This window comes from Brachyhypopomus gauderio, unplaced genomic scaffold (assembly GCF_052324685.1).
Source record: "Brachyhypopomus gauderio isolate BG-103 unplaced genomic scaffold, BGAUD_0.2 sc71, whole genome shotgun sequence".
Classification (NCBI taxonomy): domain Eukaryota; kingdom Metazoa; phylum Chordata; class Actinopteri; order Gymnotiformes; family Hypopomidae; genus Brachyhypopomus; species Brachyhypopomus gauderio.
In genome coordinates, this window is record NW_027506892.1 from 487,817 (window position 1) to 502,816 (window position 15,000).

General features: G+C 45.6%; 2 protein-coding genes across 6 annotated transcripts in view; both read left to right on the top strand.

The window, feature by feature from the left end:
• The window catches only part of mapk1 (mitogen-activated protein kinase 1), an 18,538-nt gene extending 17,635 nt beyond the window's left edge, over positions 1-903 (top strand). Inside the window, exon 9 of the mRNA XM_076989831.1 lies at positions 304-903. The gene's annotated coding sequence lies outside the window, so the exon portion shown is untranslated. The remainder of the gene's footprint in view (positions 1-303) is intronic.
• Positions 904-5,885: 4,982 nt separating this feature from the next.
• Positions 5,886-15,000, top strand: part of ypel1 (yippee-like 1) — a 19,430-nt gene continuing 10,315 nt past the window's right edge. The window contains exons 1-2 of one of the 5 annotated variants that reach the window (XM_076989835.1): positions 5,886-6,551; positions 10,551-10,754. In XM_076989835.1, the coding sequence (XP_076845950.1) occupies positions 10,638-10,754 (117 nt within the window). In that variant the 5' untranslated portion in view covers positions 5,886-6,551; positions 10,551-10,637. Of the gene's footprint in view, positions 6,552-7,430; positions 7,984-8,334; positions 8,405-10,468; positions 10,755-15,000 lie in introns of those variants that run through there. The other 4 variants (XM_076989833.1, XM_076989832.1, XM_076989834.1 and 1 more) reach the window with 4 other exon arrangements.

The window sequence follows — 15,000 nt, forward strand, 5'->3', positions numbered from 1 at the left end:
CTACACCGCACCTGCTGCAGGTACACCACACCTACACCGCACCTGCTGCAGGTACACCACACCTACACCGCACCCACACCGCACCTGCTGCACGTACACCACACCCACACCGCACCTGCTGCAGGTACACCACACCTACACCGCACCTGCTGCAGGTACACCACACCTACTGCAGGTACACCACACCTACACCGCACCTGCTGCAGGTACACCGCAGATTTTTCTAAAAAAGAATCATGTCTCCAAACATGCTGTTACAACACTTAATAAATGACCTGCACTAATGAAGGTGTTTGTTTGTAGGTGTCACGCTGGACTTGGTTGTGCTGACATGTCTGTCTTCATCATCCACTTCTACCTGCTGAACCCAAGACAAAACTACAGTTACCAGAATCCTCATCTCTTCAAATCTAAAGCCACCACGTCAGTGTCTGCCTCCATGAGAGGAGTGAGGATTACATCCCCTCCCAGTTTAACCTCCCCACCTTTCTGGAAAACCTAGTACCTTCTTCTCAACTTTTGTGAGTTTTGAGTAATAAAAAATGGTGTGTGTGTGTATGAGTGTGTGTGTGTGTATGAGTGTGTGTGTATGAGTGTGTGTGTGTGTGGGCGCTTGTTTGGGTGGTGCTCAGTGTTCTCCACCCTGGTCATGTTTTGTGTCTTAAGCTTTAGTAAAAGTCTTTGAGGGTTTAAACACTCTCTCCTCTCAGTTTCCGCTTCTTGTCAGTTGTACTCTTACAAAACTGCGTTTTCTGTAAAGCGTCTGTAAAGCCATTTCCTGGGCCACTCGGGCCTCTGCTGTGGTCACAGGGTGGGAGTTCGCCGTCCGCCAAGGGGCCGTTCACAGGCTGTTCATTAACTTCTGCACCACGTGACCGGTACATGCAACGAACATGCAACTAACCCCCCCCCCCCCCTACTGTAATCAATGACTGTTGTGTTGAGCGTAGTGTCAAGATTCCTGCATGATGCAGGCTCTAGCTGTCTTCAGGCCATGGACACGTACAGCAGTGACTACCATTGAGTTCTCTGAAGGATCAGATTAGTACATTAGTCTCCTGAAACCCTTGATCATGTTCTAGATTTGATCATGTTCTAGATTTGATCATGTTCTAGATTGGTTTCCAGTAGAAAACAAATCTCTTGAGCTCAAGCACCAAAGAAATCACTCTTATGGAAGTTTTGTTTGACTCCTTGGGCAAATATATTTGTTCATATTGTATTGAAGTTGACCAATACAGCAGAGCTTGAGAGGGAGCGTTTCTTAGCTGGTGGCAGTCAGGGAGGAGTTATGGAATTTTCTGATTTTCTTGCCACATGAAACATTATTGAAACACTTAATGACCTAAGCACAGTGCCTCAGTGACCCCCCCCCCCCCCTTCTTTTCTGATATACCCCCCCCCCCCCCCCCACCTCTATCTCTTTTGCCTTCTATCAATAAGACTGTCCTTGCATGACTGTTAAAGCTTTCTATACAAAAAACGATGGAAGTGCCACATTTCTGGGGATTCCGCAGTGGGACTCTCAGGTATTTGATATCGGCGACACGCTCCCACATTTCCTTTAGAGTGCAAGATACTTATTTTGTTCTCTCGATTATTTCTGGTTTCAAATAACTTGTGTATTTTGGATGTGCATTTTTTTTTTTTCAAGCCAAGTTCTTTTCAATCTAAAAGCTACTTTGGAGATTAGATTTGAACGAAGGAATTCAGCCCTAAGAATCATATCAGTTTCAGTCTTCAAAGAAGACAGCTTGAATTTGGCAGCCTTGTGCCATGTGGGCGTTCACTCCAGGAAAACATGCACCTCCCATTTTACTGAGAGCCAATCACGGCTATGCTTTCCTGCCTGCAGTGCGCAAATCACGTGCTTTGTGCCAGAAGATGGCAAGAAACAGCTGAAGTCCAAGTAGGCTTTGGCTGCAGAAAGAACACAAAATAAATTTTGCATTATAGCACTTATCATGAACTATTGCAAAAATGAGGCGGAGAATGTGGTGGATTACAGGATAGATGCAACGAGGAGGAAGAGAGGGAGGAAGAGAGGGAGGAAGAGAGGGAGGAAGAGAGGGAGGAAGAGAGAGAGGAAGAGAGGGAGTCTGAGCTTTCGCAGGTTTGAGCCACGCACTCTCCCCCCGGGACCCTTGCCCACCCCCACCCCCCCACGACCCTCACAGCTTCTCAGACCTTTTACTGCTGTTGCCTGAACACGTAAAGCATGTTAGATTCCAGTATGGCGCCACCCTGTGGTGGTCCAGCAGGGTCTGGTACTTTAGACGATTCTGGGCATTTCAGCAGAGAATGAGCTGGTTGTTTTTGGTTTTATTATTTTTTTTTGGGGGGGGGGGGGTGTGAGGGGGGGGGGGTTTCCTGAAATAAATCACTGCAGTCCCCTGTAAATTAGCTTCAGCTAAGTGTGTGTTCAGCTGTCTGATCTGTGTTCAGCTGTCTGATCTGTGTTCAGCTGTCTGATCTGTGTTCAGCTGTCTGATCTGTGTTCAGCTGTCTGATCTGTGTGCCTTTATTCCTCATGAATAAACCGTTTATTGTGCAGCTTTTGTTTTTGTTGGGATCAGTTGTGATATTTGCGGTATATTCTTAAATACTTATATATTTAAAAAAGGACAATAAAACCAACAAAAACATCTTAACTGTTGATTTCTGTAATTTTAAGTCCACTTTGCCAGAGTCTCTCTTTTTTTGTAATTTTGTGGTTCAATTTGGGAAGGTTAAAAAAGGTTTTTAATTTCTGCGTCTTGATTTAATCCTGCCTTCGTGGCAGTTTTGGGAGGTTTTGTGCAAAACTTTTCTCCCCGCCTTTTTTTTTATGTAAAATGAATGTCATGTTTCTGGTGGTTATTAATCTTGTTACTGAAATGTTTCCATGTATTAAACTCCTCTGTAAGTAATATTCTAATCAATGCAAACCTTTTTGTTGTGAATTTTGCTTACAGGTTTAACACCTACCCTTGACAGGTTGCCTTCACTTGAGGGTTTGCTTTTGGGGTGAGGGGGCATCATTTGGGGACGATATAATCATTGAATATTAAAAATTTTCAAATTATGTTGCACCTTGAAGAAAAAAGTTTATTTCTGAGGTTTCTTTGCTGCTGATGGACGTATATAGATGCATCTCAGTAAATTAGAATATCAAAGTTAAAGTGACAGTAATTCAATTCAAAAAGTGAATTCATTACACACAGTGATCTATTACAAGTATTAATATATTTTACTGTTGATTATAGCTGCAGCCAGTAAAACCCCAAGATCAGTATCTCTGAAGAGATTACACTACAGAGGACGTGGCTCTCTAAACCATCACTGACTCACACTAGACCTCTTAGACTGTGTCTCCACTCTTCCTCTAGACTCTAGAACCTTGATTTCTAAATGAAATGCAAAATTTACTTTCATCTGAAAGCAGGACTTTGGACCACTGAGCAACAGTCCAGACCTTTTTCTCCTTGGTCCAGGTAAGACCGTTCTGACGTCGTGTCTGGTTCATGAGAGGCTTGGCGTGAGGTATGGGCCGGTGGTTGGCAGTCCAGGTCGGGCCCGTTCTGACGTCGTGTCTGGTTCATGAGAGGCTTGGCGTGAGGTATGGGCCGGTGGTTGGCAGTCCAGGTCGGGCCCGTTCTGGATCCGTCTGTGTGGTGTCTAGCAGCACCGACTCCAGCAGCAGTGAATCCAAATTCTTGGATCCCGTTTTCTTGACCATCGAGGGTGAAGTTATCCCTGTTGCTTGTACACTTTTCTAGCACACATTTTCACTCAATCTTCCATTTGTGTTTGTATGCAGCACTGAACAGTTTCTTCAGTGATGACCTCCAGTGTCTGCACCAGACTGAGGGACCATTTAAAGGCCTACGACAGATGTGTTGATTGGCTCATTGGCCTTTTTTATTCAAATTAGTGACAGATTAATGATATTTTAATTAGAATTAAATGACAATGATATTCTAATTTGAGATGCACCTGTGTGTTTGTGTGTGTATATATATTATATGTATGTATATATGTATGTATGTATGTGTGTGTATATATATATATATATATATATATATATATATATATACATACACACAACACACACAAGCATCTGCCAAGTCATTTAACCTAAACACACCGTAATAAACACTGTATCCTATTTTGTCTCTTGTCCATTAATTTTTTTGCATGTACTTCTTTTGTGAAATGCTTAAGGATGTGTGCTATGGTTTTCATGGGTAGCTGACCTCTGACCTAGTGAACCGTACCTGCTGTATGTAACTATTGAGGAGCACGAGCCTTACAGATGGTGCCTCGGAGACCATAGAATCAGAATCGCCTTTATTGTCATTATAATTTGCATTACAATGAACTTTGATTCTACTCCAAGGTGCTTGTTGGGACAATAAAGACAATGACATAAAACGACAAGTAGTGCCACGTTTACAAATGACAGTCCGTTGTAACGATCGTCATGTAACACGTTCCCCAACCACGTACAAAACACATGATACAGCATACATTACAATAAATTCCTCCAGATTAACCCATATATTAGGACTTAGTCAGTACATCCTGGTCTTTCCTAGTGAAGTCACATAGTCAGAACTCTAGCAGACACACAGGCCATTTACACCATAAAGCCATACATTCAACCATCAATACCATCAATACACTCACTTAACATAGGCCCACGCAATCCTACAGTAACATGATATTTACAGTTGGTTTATTAAAAATGCTTTTCAGTAAAAGTCAACAAAAAACTCAAATAATAACAAATGATAGTCCAATGAAGGTAGTTTAAAAACCAGGGATGCCCGGGACAGTAGGTGAAATACGGACAGTCCTTCACGGGTGACACTGTGAGTTTGACTAGTCTCCTGACCTGCCAACACTACCGTCCTCACACACAGGAGACGCTGTGTTAACTGCCCTCAGCTGTTACCCTACAGTCCCTCACCCTAACCCTTACCATAATGGGGGTAATATCTGCCCCACTACAGTCCTTCACCCTAACCCTTACCGTAATGGGGGTAATATCTGCCCCAATACAGTACGCGGAGAGGCAGGTCTAGGCTCAGAGAATCATGGACATATTTAAATCACATTCAACACGGATTAATTACCAAGTCATTTTCACTGAGGAAATATCAGGATACGTTTAGAAGAATTCCGCCAAAGTAAAGAAGAACTGGCAGATAATTTGTATTTTTCTATTAGTGTCGTTCTCCAATAGAAAAAAATCTTAACACTTAACTGCCAAACCTGAGAAGTTTGTCTTGAATTCCTTAAACCTTAAAAAGAACGAATTTATTATGCGGTTACTCCTTTATTCTCTCGGTAGATGGCGACTAAGCACCGCACAGAGTACATTTGTTTCAGCAAAGACGATTGAAGTTTTTTTTTTAGCCCTTGACAAATAACCAGTAATTGAATGATTTAATCACTACTTCAAACGTAACCACCACATAGTATTTTATAAGCGCTTCAGATCCGTGGATCCCTGAGTTAGTGTGGCCCTCTAGACTGAAAGCTATTCAGACTCAGCGAAGAAATAAAGAACTTAATTATTCATTTAAGACGGTAACCAAAATGATGTTTATAATTAGCTTGTCCCCAGGAAATACATAACTTAAGAAATAATGTAAAAACGTGAGAATACGGTATGGATTTATACAGGTGTGTTTTTAAACTGGTCCGCGTGTAGACTAACTTGTTTACCTCTACCACGTGTCTCGGTGACGTGAACGCGCCGCGACGTCAGCACGTGTCTTCACGGTCGCGCGCATTATCAAAAACACGCCTGGCTGCGCGAGCGCGCTCCCGCGTCTGTCTGGAGCCGCGCCGATTGGCTCTTTGAGTACGAACGAGGAACACCATCTCACCACGAGATTGGTGGCGGGCTAACATCTCTCATTCTGATAGGTCCGCACCGTGGATGGGCGTGTCCTCAATGACGTATTTTCTCCCGACAGGTTCGCAGGAAGCGTTAATACCAAAACAAACGGTCCAAATAACCGGAATCATCCGCGCGGGTGAAGTGCGCGCGACCGTGGGGAGAATCAACCTGTCATCTCGTTTTTTTCGTCCTGGACTTCAGCCCGAATAAACGCGACACGCCGTCATTTGTGCAAAATCTGAAATCTTGGGACAATTCAGCGAAAAAAACTGTAACATCTTGCTTGGTGGTCGTGTTCGGCTCCATTTGGAGGCTGCTACGCAACTCTGGGAGAGTTTATCGAGCTGGGAGCGAGTTATTCGTCTTTTCGTGGTTCTTCGAGGGACTCCTGGTTCGGTGCTCGGCGACTTGTGAATGAAGACGGAGCGCTGCGGCGCGGGAGCGAGTAGCGCGCACACTGAGCGCGCGCACTGAGCGCGCACACAGCACCCTGCGCAGCCACGTCGGTATCTGAGTGAAAATGCGCAGAGTCGCTTTTGAAATGTAAGAAATATGATAAGACGCTGAACAAACAGAACCGTCGTGACACACGCGGGGACTTCATCGCTCTTGAGAAGAACCCTGCCGTGGGTAAATCTATTTCTCCAAGTCCTTCCAAAAGGTATTCGATATTTTGCCCAAGGACTCGCATTAATATTCATTCATAAAACACAATTTCAAGTGTTTCCACTTATACTTCGTCGATACAAATAAGAATCGACTTATAATAACGAAAGCACTTTGCATGATTTCCTTAAAATTAATCGCCTTAGCGAAGGTCACACAAACGCGCCTAATTTCTTACAATTGCCCCGTATACTTTCAGAAGGAGCCAGATGAATGTCATGTTGCGTCGCAGTGTTTGTGTAATGCAGTTTGTTTAGAATATGAGTTATTGTGATGTGGCGATGTGGTGAGAAACTGTTATGAAAGGGATGAAAACAAATGACATCAGCAGGAGAGACGCGCGTCCTTATTTATGCCAACATCACAGCCCACCAGTGGTACCATAACCCCCCCCTCTGGTACCATCGGCACCGCTCTGTAGGTTACAGTTGCTTCTCGCTGCTTCCCCAGTTACTAAATCATATACAGCGAGTCCAAACGGTGAAACAATGACACAGTCGACAGTAAACGGTACCAAAGTTGCGTGTTTTCAAAACAGCCTCTTCAACAGGAGCTGAAACAATGTGACTAAATATTTTGGCTTCTTCCTACTAAAATATTCTGTAGGGTGTTTTGCAGCTGTGGTTTATTTTAGTCCCCTCACTTATTATTTATTAGGTGGAGCAGATGCTCTCTGACGCATAGAAATGCGGGACTGTTTTTCATTGCACAATGGACGAATGGATTGTAATACTGCCAGAATTAGTATATAATCTGTTTATTTGGCATTATTTCTATAACACTGAGATCTTAGTACTTTTAGCATGAGACTGTTTTTTTTTTTACATTTTAATCTTAATCTCTAAGAATAGTCTAACACAAACTTCAGTGACGTCAGAGGACCTGCACTTAAACATGTATATTCATTAGACACTCAAATCGAGCCAAGCATGTTTTCAGGACTAGGCTACATGTTATTGGCTATTTCGTTTTTACTTAGCACGCTAAATAAAATACAGAGGCACCGCACTGCATCGTGTTGGCTATGCGATATTGTTGTGGATATTCATACAACCATTTGATAACAAAGCAGTGATCAATATCTGAACCTATTTGGTCATCGCCTTGTATTTATTTACACATCCGGGTTCTTGTTCGCCTTGGGGCCCGCCTCAGCAGCTTCTTATTGGAGCTTTGAAATGTCAATCAAGCCACGGACCGTCCTCCCCATGACGTTTATCATCACAAACACAAAGAGTGCAACAAAGACGTGAGAAATGTTCACGATATCTGGCACAGGAGACACAGTGGCACTCGGGGTTCAGGCAGGACACCGTCTTAACTGAGAGGAAACATTCATACAACAGCCTGTCGACTACCGTCCAAACTCTTATCCAGCTCAGTAGTGTCAAATATATGACAAGTTTTACATTGGGGATCATCTGCAGGTGAGACGAGGTGTTTTTATCTTCATTATATTATAAAGCTCAAATGAAACGAGCAGTTGTGTGTACATGTTCTCCTGTTGTTGGTGTAATGGTCTTTGTGATTACTGTACTTCTCACAGTCGTTTGATGTTGAAAGAGGAAATGTTTAGTTTCATGAACATTAATGATCGTTATTACACTCACAGATCCAAACCAAGTGGTTGGTAATCAAGTCCATCGGACCTCGCTGTTAAAATAACAGGACAAATCTCGTTCGGTCGTTCAGTTCAGGTCCAGTTTCATCTGTTCTGCACCCTCGTGCTCCGCGTTTGCTCGTGTGTGTGTGTGTGTGTGTGTGTGTGTGTGTGTGTGTGTGTGTGGTGAAAGACCACACGTCCTCCACAACTCAAGTCTTCTTTATTCTTATGTCAACCCAGTTTTGGTGAGTATATATTGTCATGTAACTGGGTGTCACACGTAAAGAGACAAATCTGCTACAAACAAGGAAGTTTCACAGAAGTAAACACGTTTAATGGAGGCTGCTGGAGCTTAACTCTGATTATTTTTGTGCTTTGGTTTATTCGAGGCTTTCCATAAAGAGTTGGTATTTAATCCTTTGTCCTAATTCATAGCAGTTGTAGGTCTTTGGGAAGACGAGTGTTCTGCTCACACGCGGTTCCTCATGTCTGGGTCAGCACCAGCACTGCGCTCTTTGTTCTTCAACGCCTGCTGACATTAACTTGGTCCATAGTCTATTATAGGTGAATTTAATAGCCTGTAGTTGTGGTACCAATGTGCAGGTTTCTGCACGATACCAGTGCCAGACCGGTGTAAATGTTCATAGTTCATAGCCTAACATTGATTTTTGTCTTAGAAATAAGACTTGGTGTAGTTTCGATCGGTATTTTTTCGACTAGTTCTGGTTCGACCACATTCAATAGAAAGAAACTGTTCAGGAAGCCGCGCGGATTCTCAGCGAGAGCCCAATCCGATCATAATTTAGTGCGTGCAGTCAGTCTAATAAGTGAATAAAACGTGTTTTTGTAGTTACAACAACTTAAACAGAAACACTTTCGCTCACACTGCGATGCGTGACACGCACGCGCAGTAACCGCGCGCTTCGTGCACGCGCCGGCCATCAGCGCGCGCATAGCGGTAGTCAGACTTCCTGTTCTGTTGCGGAAGTGCCTTTGTTTTTCTTTTGCATAGCGTTATTGGGTTCTCCATTTATGGACTCCTGTAACTTTCCTGTTATTTTCCCATTGTCTGCACCAGGACGAGAACTGTGCTGTCAGCTATGAATGGAATTGCTCGTCCCACATCGTTAAATATTTTGGGATTTGCACTTAGCCACAATTAAAGTCTGAATACCCACAAACGGGGATTCTGTACATACACTTCTATAATAGATATATATAGACTGGGGCAGTCATGGCCTGGTGGTTAGGGAACTGGTCTTGTGACCGGAGGGTCGTGGGTTCGATTCCCAGACCTGAGGCCATGACTGAGGTGCCCTTGAGCAAGGCACCTAACCCCAACTGCTCCCCGGGCGCCGGGCTAGGGCTGCCCACCGCTCTGGGCACGTGTGATCCACAGCCCCCTAGTAATCACTAGTGTGTGTGTGTGTGTTCTAACTGCACAGATGGGTTAAAGCGGAGGACAGATTTTGATTGTGGTGAAAAATCACAATTGACAAAATATGGCACATTTACGTTTGACATATAACCGACCAGCAGGGCAGGAGCAGGCCATCCGTGCCTCAGATTAGAGGTCATGTCCGTAGATGCCATGGTGACCAGCGTGACATGACGGCTCATTATCTGTGGTGTGTGAAACGTGAAAACGAGCTGACCTTTGCTATTCTTTACGGATCTGATTCATTCATATTTCAACTGGTCGCCACGTTCGCTAGGAATGTAATGGAAGAACATGTGTCTGGTCATGAGAGCATTGTGCAGGATGAAACGTACCCTGGTCTGCTCATGCGACCGGCGAGACTGCTGCCACTTTAGAAGGAAAAAGTTCCTAAAAAGGATTTAGAGTCAGAGGCTGAAATATGTGGTACTTACTAGAGAGGGAAAAAAAACTATTATTCACACATCATTAGATTTGCACAATGACATCTTTGCCTTGCAGGGCAATATAACTTAAATATGAAAGTAGGACATGATTATGTTCTCTTGACTTCCTGGTCAGGCTTTAAAGCTACGGTTGCTTCACAGATTTTTGTAAGGTTTTGAGACTGTTAAGGCATTTTCCCCTATTTTGTATTAACCATTCTGAATTCATCCTTATATAAATGTGTATTCATCCTTATATAAATGTGTATTCATCTTGGGTAACAATTAGTCCTTGACCTCTTGCAAGCTCAAGCTATGTGTAGAACTTTGGAGTGATCACTCTTTTTCTTCTTCCTTCCCCCTCTCTCTTTCTCACTTTCTCTCTTTCCCCTCTCTCCTTCCTCCCCCTTTCTTCCTTTCTTTCTTTCTTCTCTCATTCTCTGAAGGTTTGTTTCTCCTGTGGTGTCTGTGTGGAGCGTCCCACACACCCACTCTACAACAACGACGGCTTTTGCTTGCATCTTCCAGTGTTTCTTCTGTCAGCAAGTTCAGCAGAGCTGCAACTCGTCCAGCGGCAGCGCCGAGGAGCCCAGCGAGGAGCGACGTGACTGTGAGATGGTGAAGATGACCAAGTCCAAGACCTTCCAGGCCTACCTGCCCAGCTGCCATCGCACCTACAGCTGCATCCACTGTCGAGCACATTTGGCCAACCATGATGAGCTCATCTCGAAGGTGATGAACAACACAGTACACACACACACACACACACACACACACACACACACACACACACAGTACACACACACAGTACACACACACACACACACACACACACACACAGTACACACACAGACACACACACACACACACACAGACAGACACACACACAGCCACTATGTATTGAATGACTGACATACAGGGGTTTACACAGACATGTACAAATAAAGACATGCACAAACACACACACAGACACACACACACACAGACACACAGCCACTATGTATTGAATGACTGACATACAGGGGTTTACACAGACATGTACAAATAAAGACATGCACAAACACACACACAGTACACACACACACACACACACACACACACACACAGACACACACACAAAGCCACTATGTATTGAATGACTGACATACAGGGGTTTACACAGACATGTACAAATAAAGACATGCACAAACACACACACATTTTAATACTCATCTAGTAACACAATAACACCAGCAGTATATTATGCTGACACCCCCACTGTCTGCAATAGACCGTCTTAAATGGGTGTAAGAATTGACCTGTCCCACTTGGCTTTGTTGCTTCTCACAAACCTGCCTGCTTGTCAACCCAGCTGGCTTACGTCCTGGCTTACGTCCTGGCTTATGTCCTGGCTTACGTCCTGGCTTACGTCCTGGCTTACGTCCTGGCTTACGTCCTGGCCTACGTCCTGGCCTACGTCCGGCACTGTCTCCAATTAGGAGAGTTTGTTAGTCCTGTAGGTACACGTGACACTGCGACACACCTACGCCAGTCGGAGATGGTCCAACTCCCAGCATGCCCTGTTCAATCAGTCCTGGCCAAAGCAGGAAGAGGACGATGGTTCTGGATGGCGTTTGCTTCCCTGTTTGTTGTTGAGCTCTCTTTGTATCAATGGTTGACTTTTACCTTGTTTACGTGAGAAAGAAAATGTGGAACTGGCACAAGATTGTCGTGAATTGTGACTGAACAAGTGTGAAAGTGACAGGAAAAGGTTTCATGTCCTGTGATAGTGCTTCCTGCTCCACGGCGAGCTGTTTGTTTCGAGTCGTTTACACGATTCTGCGGTGAAGCTGAGTGAACACTGAACTTGTGAACTTAGGGAAACTCGACTTCCTATTGCTACTGTATGGGATCCTGAGACTGAGGCATGTTGAGCGTCTTCTGAACATTCCTCTTCACAGTTGAAAGGTCACGCCGTGGATTTAATGCTGTAATTTTGCGAGTGGCTGTCGGAATGACGGTAGACTTGTTTTCTTTGTCTGTTAGAAAGTGACTGAGGTCTCTGTCCTTTTGCTGATTAGTTTGAAGACAGTTTTTGTCCAGAAACGTATTTTTAAATGTGCATACACATCTGTGACATTTTCGCAGGCGTGACCCATGCGAGCACAAACACGAAACGCTCCATTCAAATAAAACAGCAGCCCAGCGACCACATGACCACAGCCTTCTCCTGTCGGCTTGTCACCGAGCAACAGTCAGACGGCTGTAGAGCTGAACAACCCCCACAAACGCACCTGAGGTTTAGGGATGGCTACGACAACCAAGACACAGTATGTTGGTGTTTATCAGCTGGTGTTTAACAGTAATAGCAGCATGTTGACATTCAGGTTGTGCAACTTGGGCCTGTTCCAGTGTTATAAAGAAACCACCCATCTCGTATTCTCCACTCCTGTCAGTGAGTTTCTATCGGACTGAACGGATGATTGTAACTCACTACAAGCTCACTAGTAATGCAGAAATGCTGAGGATTTGAGAAGCTGTGAGCGGCTGCCTGACGCTGGAATGTGGTCACTCATCTGAACCAATAAGGTGTCTGCTGCATAGAACAACGCGGCTATTTTGTTTGTTTGTTTGATCATTATTATTTTTGTTAAATGTCGCAGCAGACTGAAAGGGCCACTGGCGTATTGGACATCACTGTCCACGCGTGACGTGCGTTTAGCACTTTAGAAGTTCTGTATGCTTTCTGAATGTGTAGGAAGAGGACGTGCTGCCTCCTAAATGACCACGCCTCCTAAATGACCACCCCTCCTAAATGACCACCCCTCCTAAATGGCCACGCCTCCTAAATGGCCACGCCTTCTAAATGGCCACCCCTCCTAAATGGCCACGCCTCCTAAATGACCACCCCTCTTAAATGGCCACCCCTCCTAAATGACCACGCCTCCTAAATGACCACCCCTCCTAAATGGCCACCCCTCCTAAATGGCCACCCCTCCTAAATGGCCACCCCTCCTAAATGGCCACCCCTCCTAAATGACCACCCCTCCTAAATGGCCACCCCTCCTAAATGACCACGCCTCCTAAATGACCACGCCTCCTAAATGGCCACGCCTCCTAAATGACCACCCCTCCTAAATGACCACCCCTCCTAAATGACCACGCCTCCTAAATGACCACGCCTCCTAAATGACCACGCCTCCTAAATGGCCACCCCTCCTAAATGGCCACCCCTCCTAAATGGCCACCCCTCCTAGACGGGTTTTAACCCAAAATGCATCCTTGGTATGCTACATGTTTGGAGAGCCGTGTTTGTTCCTGCGTAGGTTATTTCCTGTCCTTTTACCAACGCCAAAGTGCGGTACCACTTGTTCTGGGAGTCCAAATGGTGGTATTGGCTGGTAGCAGCACTAACCCTAACCCTAGCTTGGTTTTGGTTTAGGAAGAGTCCCGTCCCCGAACTGGACTTGTGCAGCGGCACAACGTGGTGAGAACGTGGTGGCGTGAAGCAGCTGATCTAACCCCTCCACCCCAACAGTCTCTTCCCACGGAGAACATCCATCTGCTTCTCCAGAGATGGAGGAGTGAACTCTGCTCCCTGCAGGTCCTGCTTACAGGCACATGTCACTGTTCAACTGCCTTACGTAGCGCTGAAGTCTCGTGGTGCAGATGGAGTAACAGGTTTTGCTGGAGGTGCATATGCGAACCCCAACCTCAGACAGGTTTGATGGGATGTTCATAACTTCATTATTTGAAGGTATTTGACCTTATTCTCCTGTGATTGGTTTTAGGGCTTCGCTGGCTTGAGTCCTGTTACTTGAAGAGCTCTTCTCTTCCTCTCTTCCTCTGTTCCTCTCTTCTTCTTTGCCTCTCTTCTGCCCGAGTGCTCCTAACAGATTAGTCCACCCTGTTTATCAGATGGATGCTCACAGCTCCTGAACTGCACCTGCATTCGTGCCCCGGATCGAACGGGGGGGGGGCGGGCAGGACAGAGCTACCAGTGAGCAGCACCGTTGGGTTCAGGAGGCCTTTCACAGCCACTGTGAATGACCCACTTGTCCTGTTTTAACAACTCAGATCTCAGGTTTCCTGCGCTGACCGGGGGGGGGGGGGGGGGGGGGCTGCATAAAGTCACGCTGCAGGTTGCTGGAAAACGGCCCCCGTTGTTTGGCTGGTGGGGAGTGTTTGCTTGAATACAGACACACAATCCTCATAATTTTATTGAGACCTGAAATCTCAGACTGCCTCTGATTCTTATTAATCTTCAGAAGGGTGCGAGCGGAGAGATGACTGCTGGATTTTTATACCTAAGACCCTGCAGATTATTTGTAGGTGACATTATGGTGTTGAGCACTGGCCTCTTTCACATCGTAATTATTTAGGATGAAATTAATGACCCCGTTGGAAATTAGATCATTTTGTTCGTGGCTCAAACACAGTCCTGCTACTGTGCTGGAAGACGCTAGTTCCCTTTTAAACACACCTTGATTAAATAGACCAACACTGCACCCAAGAAAAGTTCATACTTACTCAAAGCGCAAGAGATGTGGATTTGGTCTTCGCCGTGTGATCACCTCAATTGCACTTCGCCCGGCCCGCACTAGGAAGTGAGTTCGTCTCGTCCACAGGAAGCGTGAGCATGAGCGAGTGTGTGCGCGAGGTCATGTGTGCGCGAGGTCATGTGTGCGCGAGGTCGTGTGTGCGCGAGGTCGTGTGTGCGCGAGGTTGTGTGTGCGCGAGGTCGTGCGTGCGCGAGGTCGTGAGCGAGGTCGTGAGGTTGTGTGTGAGCGAGGTCGTGAGGTCGTGCGCGTGCGAGGTCGTGAGGTTGTGCGTGAGGTCGTGCGTGCGTGAGGTTGTGCGTGAGGTCGTGCGTGTGCGAGGTCGTACATGCGTGAGGTCGTGCGTGTGCGAGGTCGTACATGCGTGAGGTCGTGTATGAACGAGGTCGTGAGGTTGTGCGTGAGGTCGTGAGCGAGCGCTTCACTCGGTGCCGGTGCTT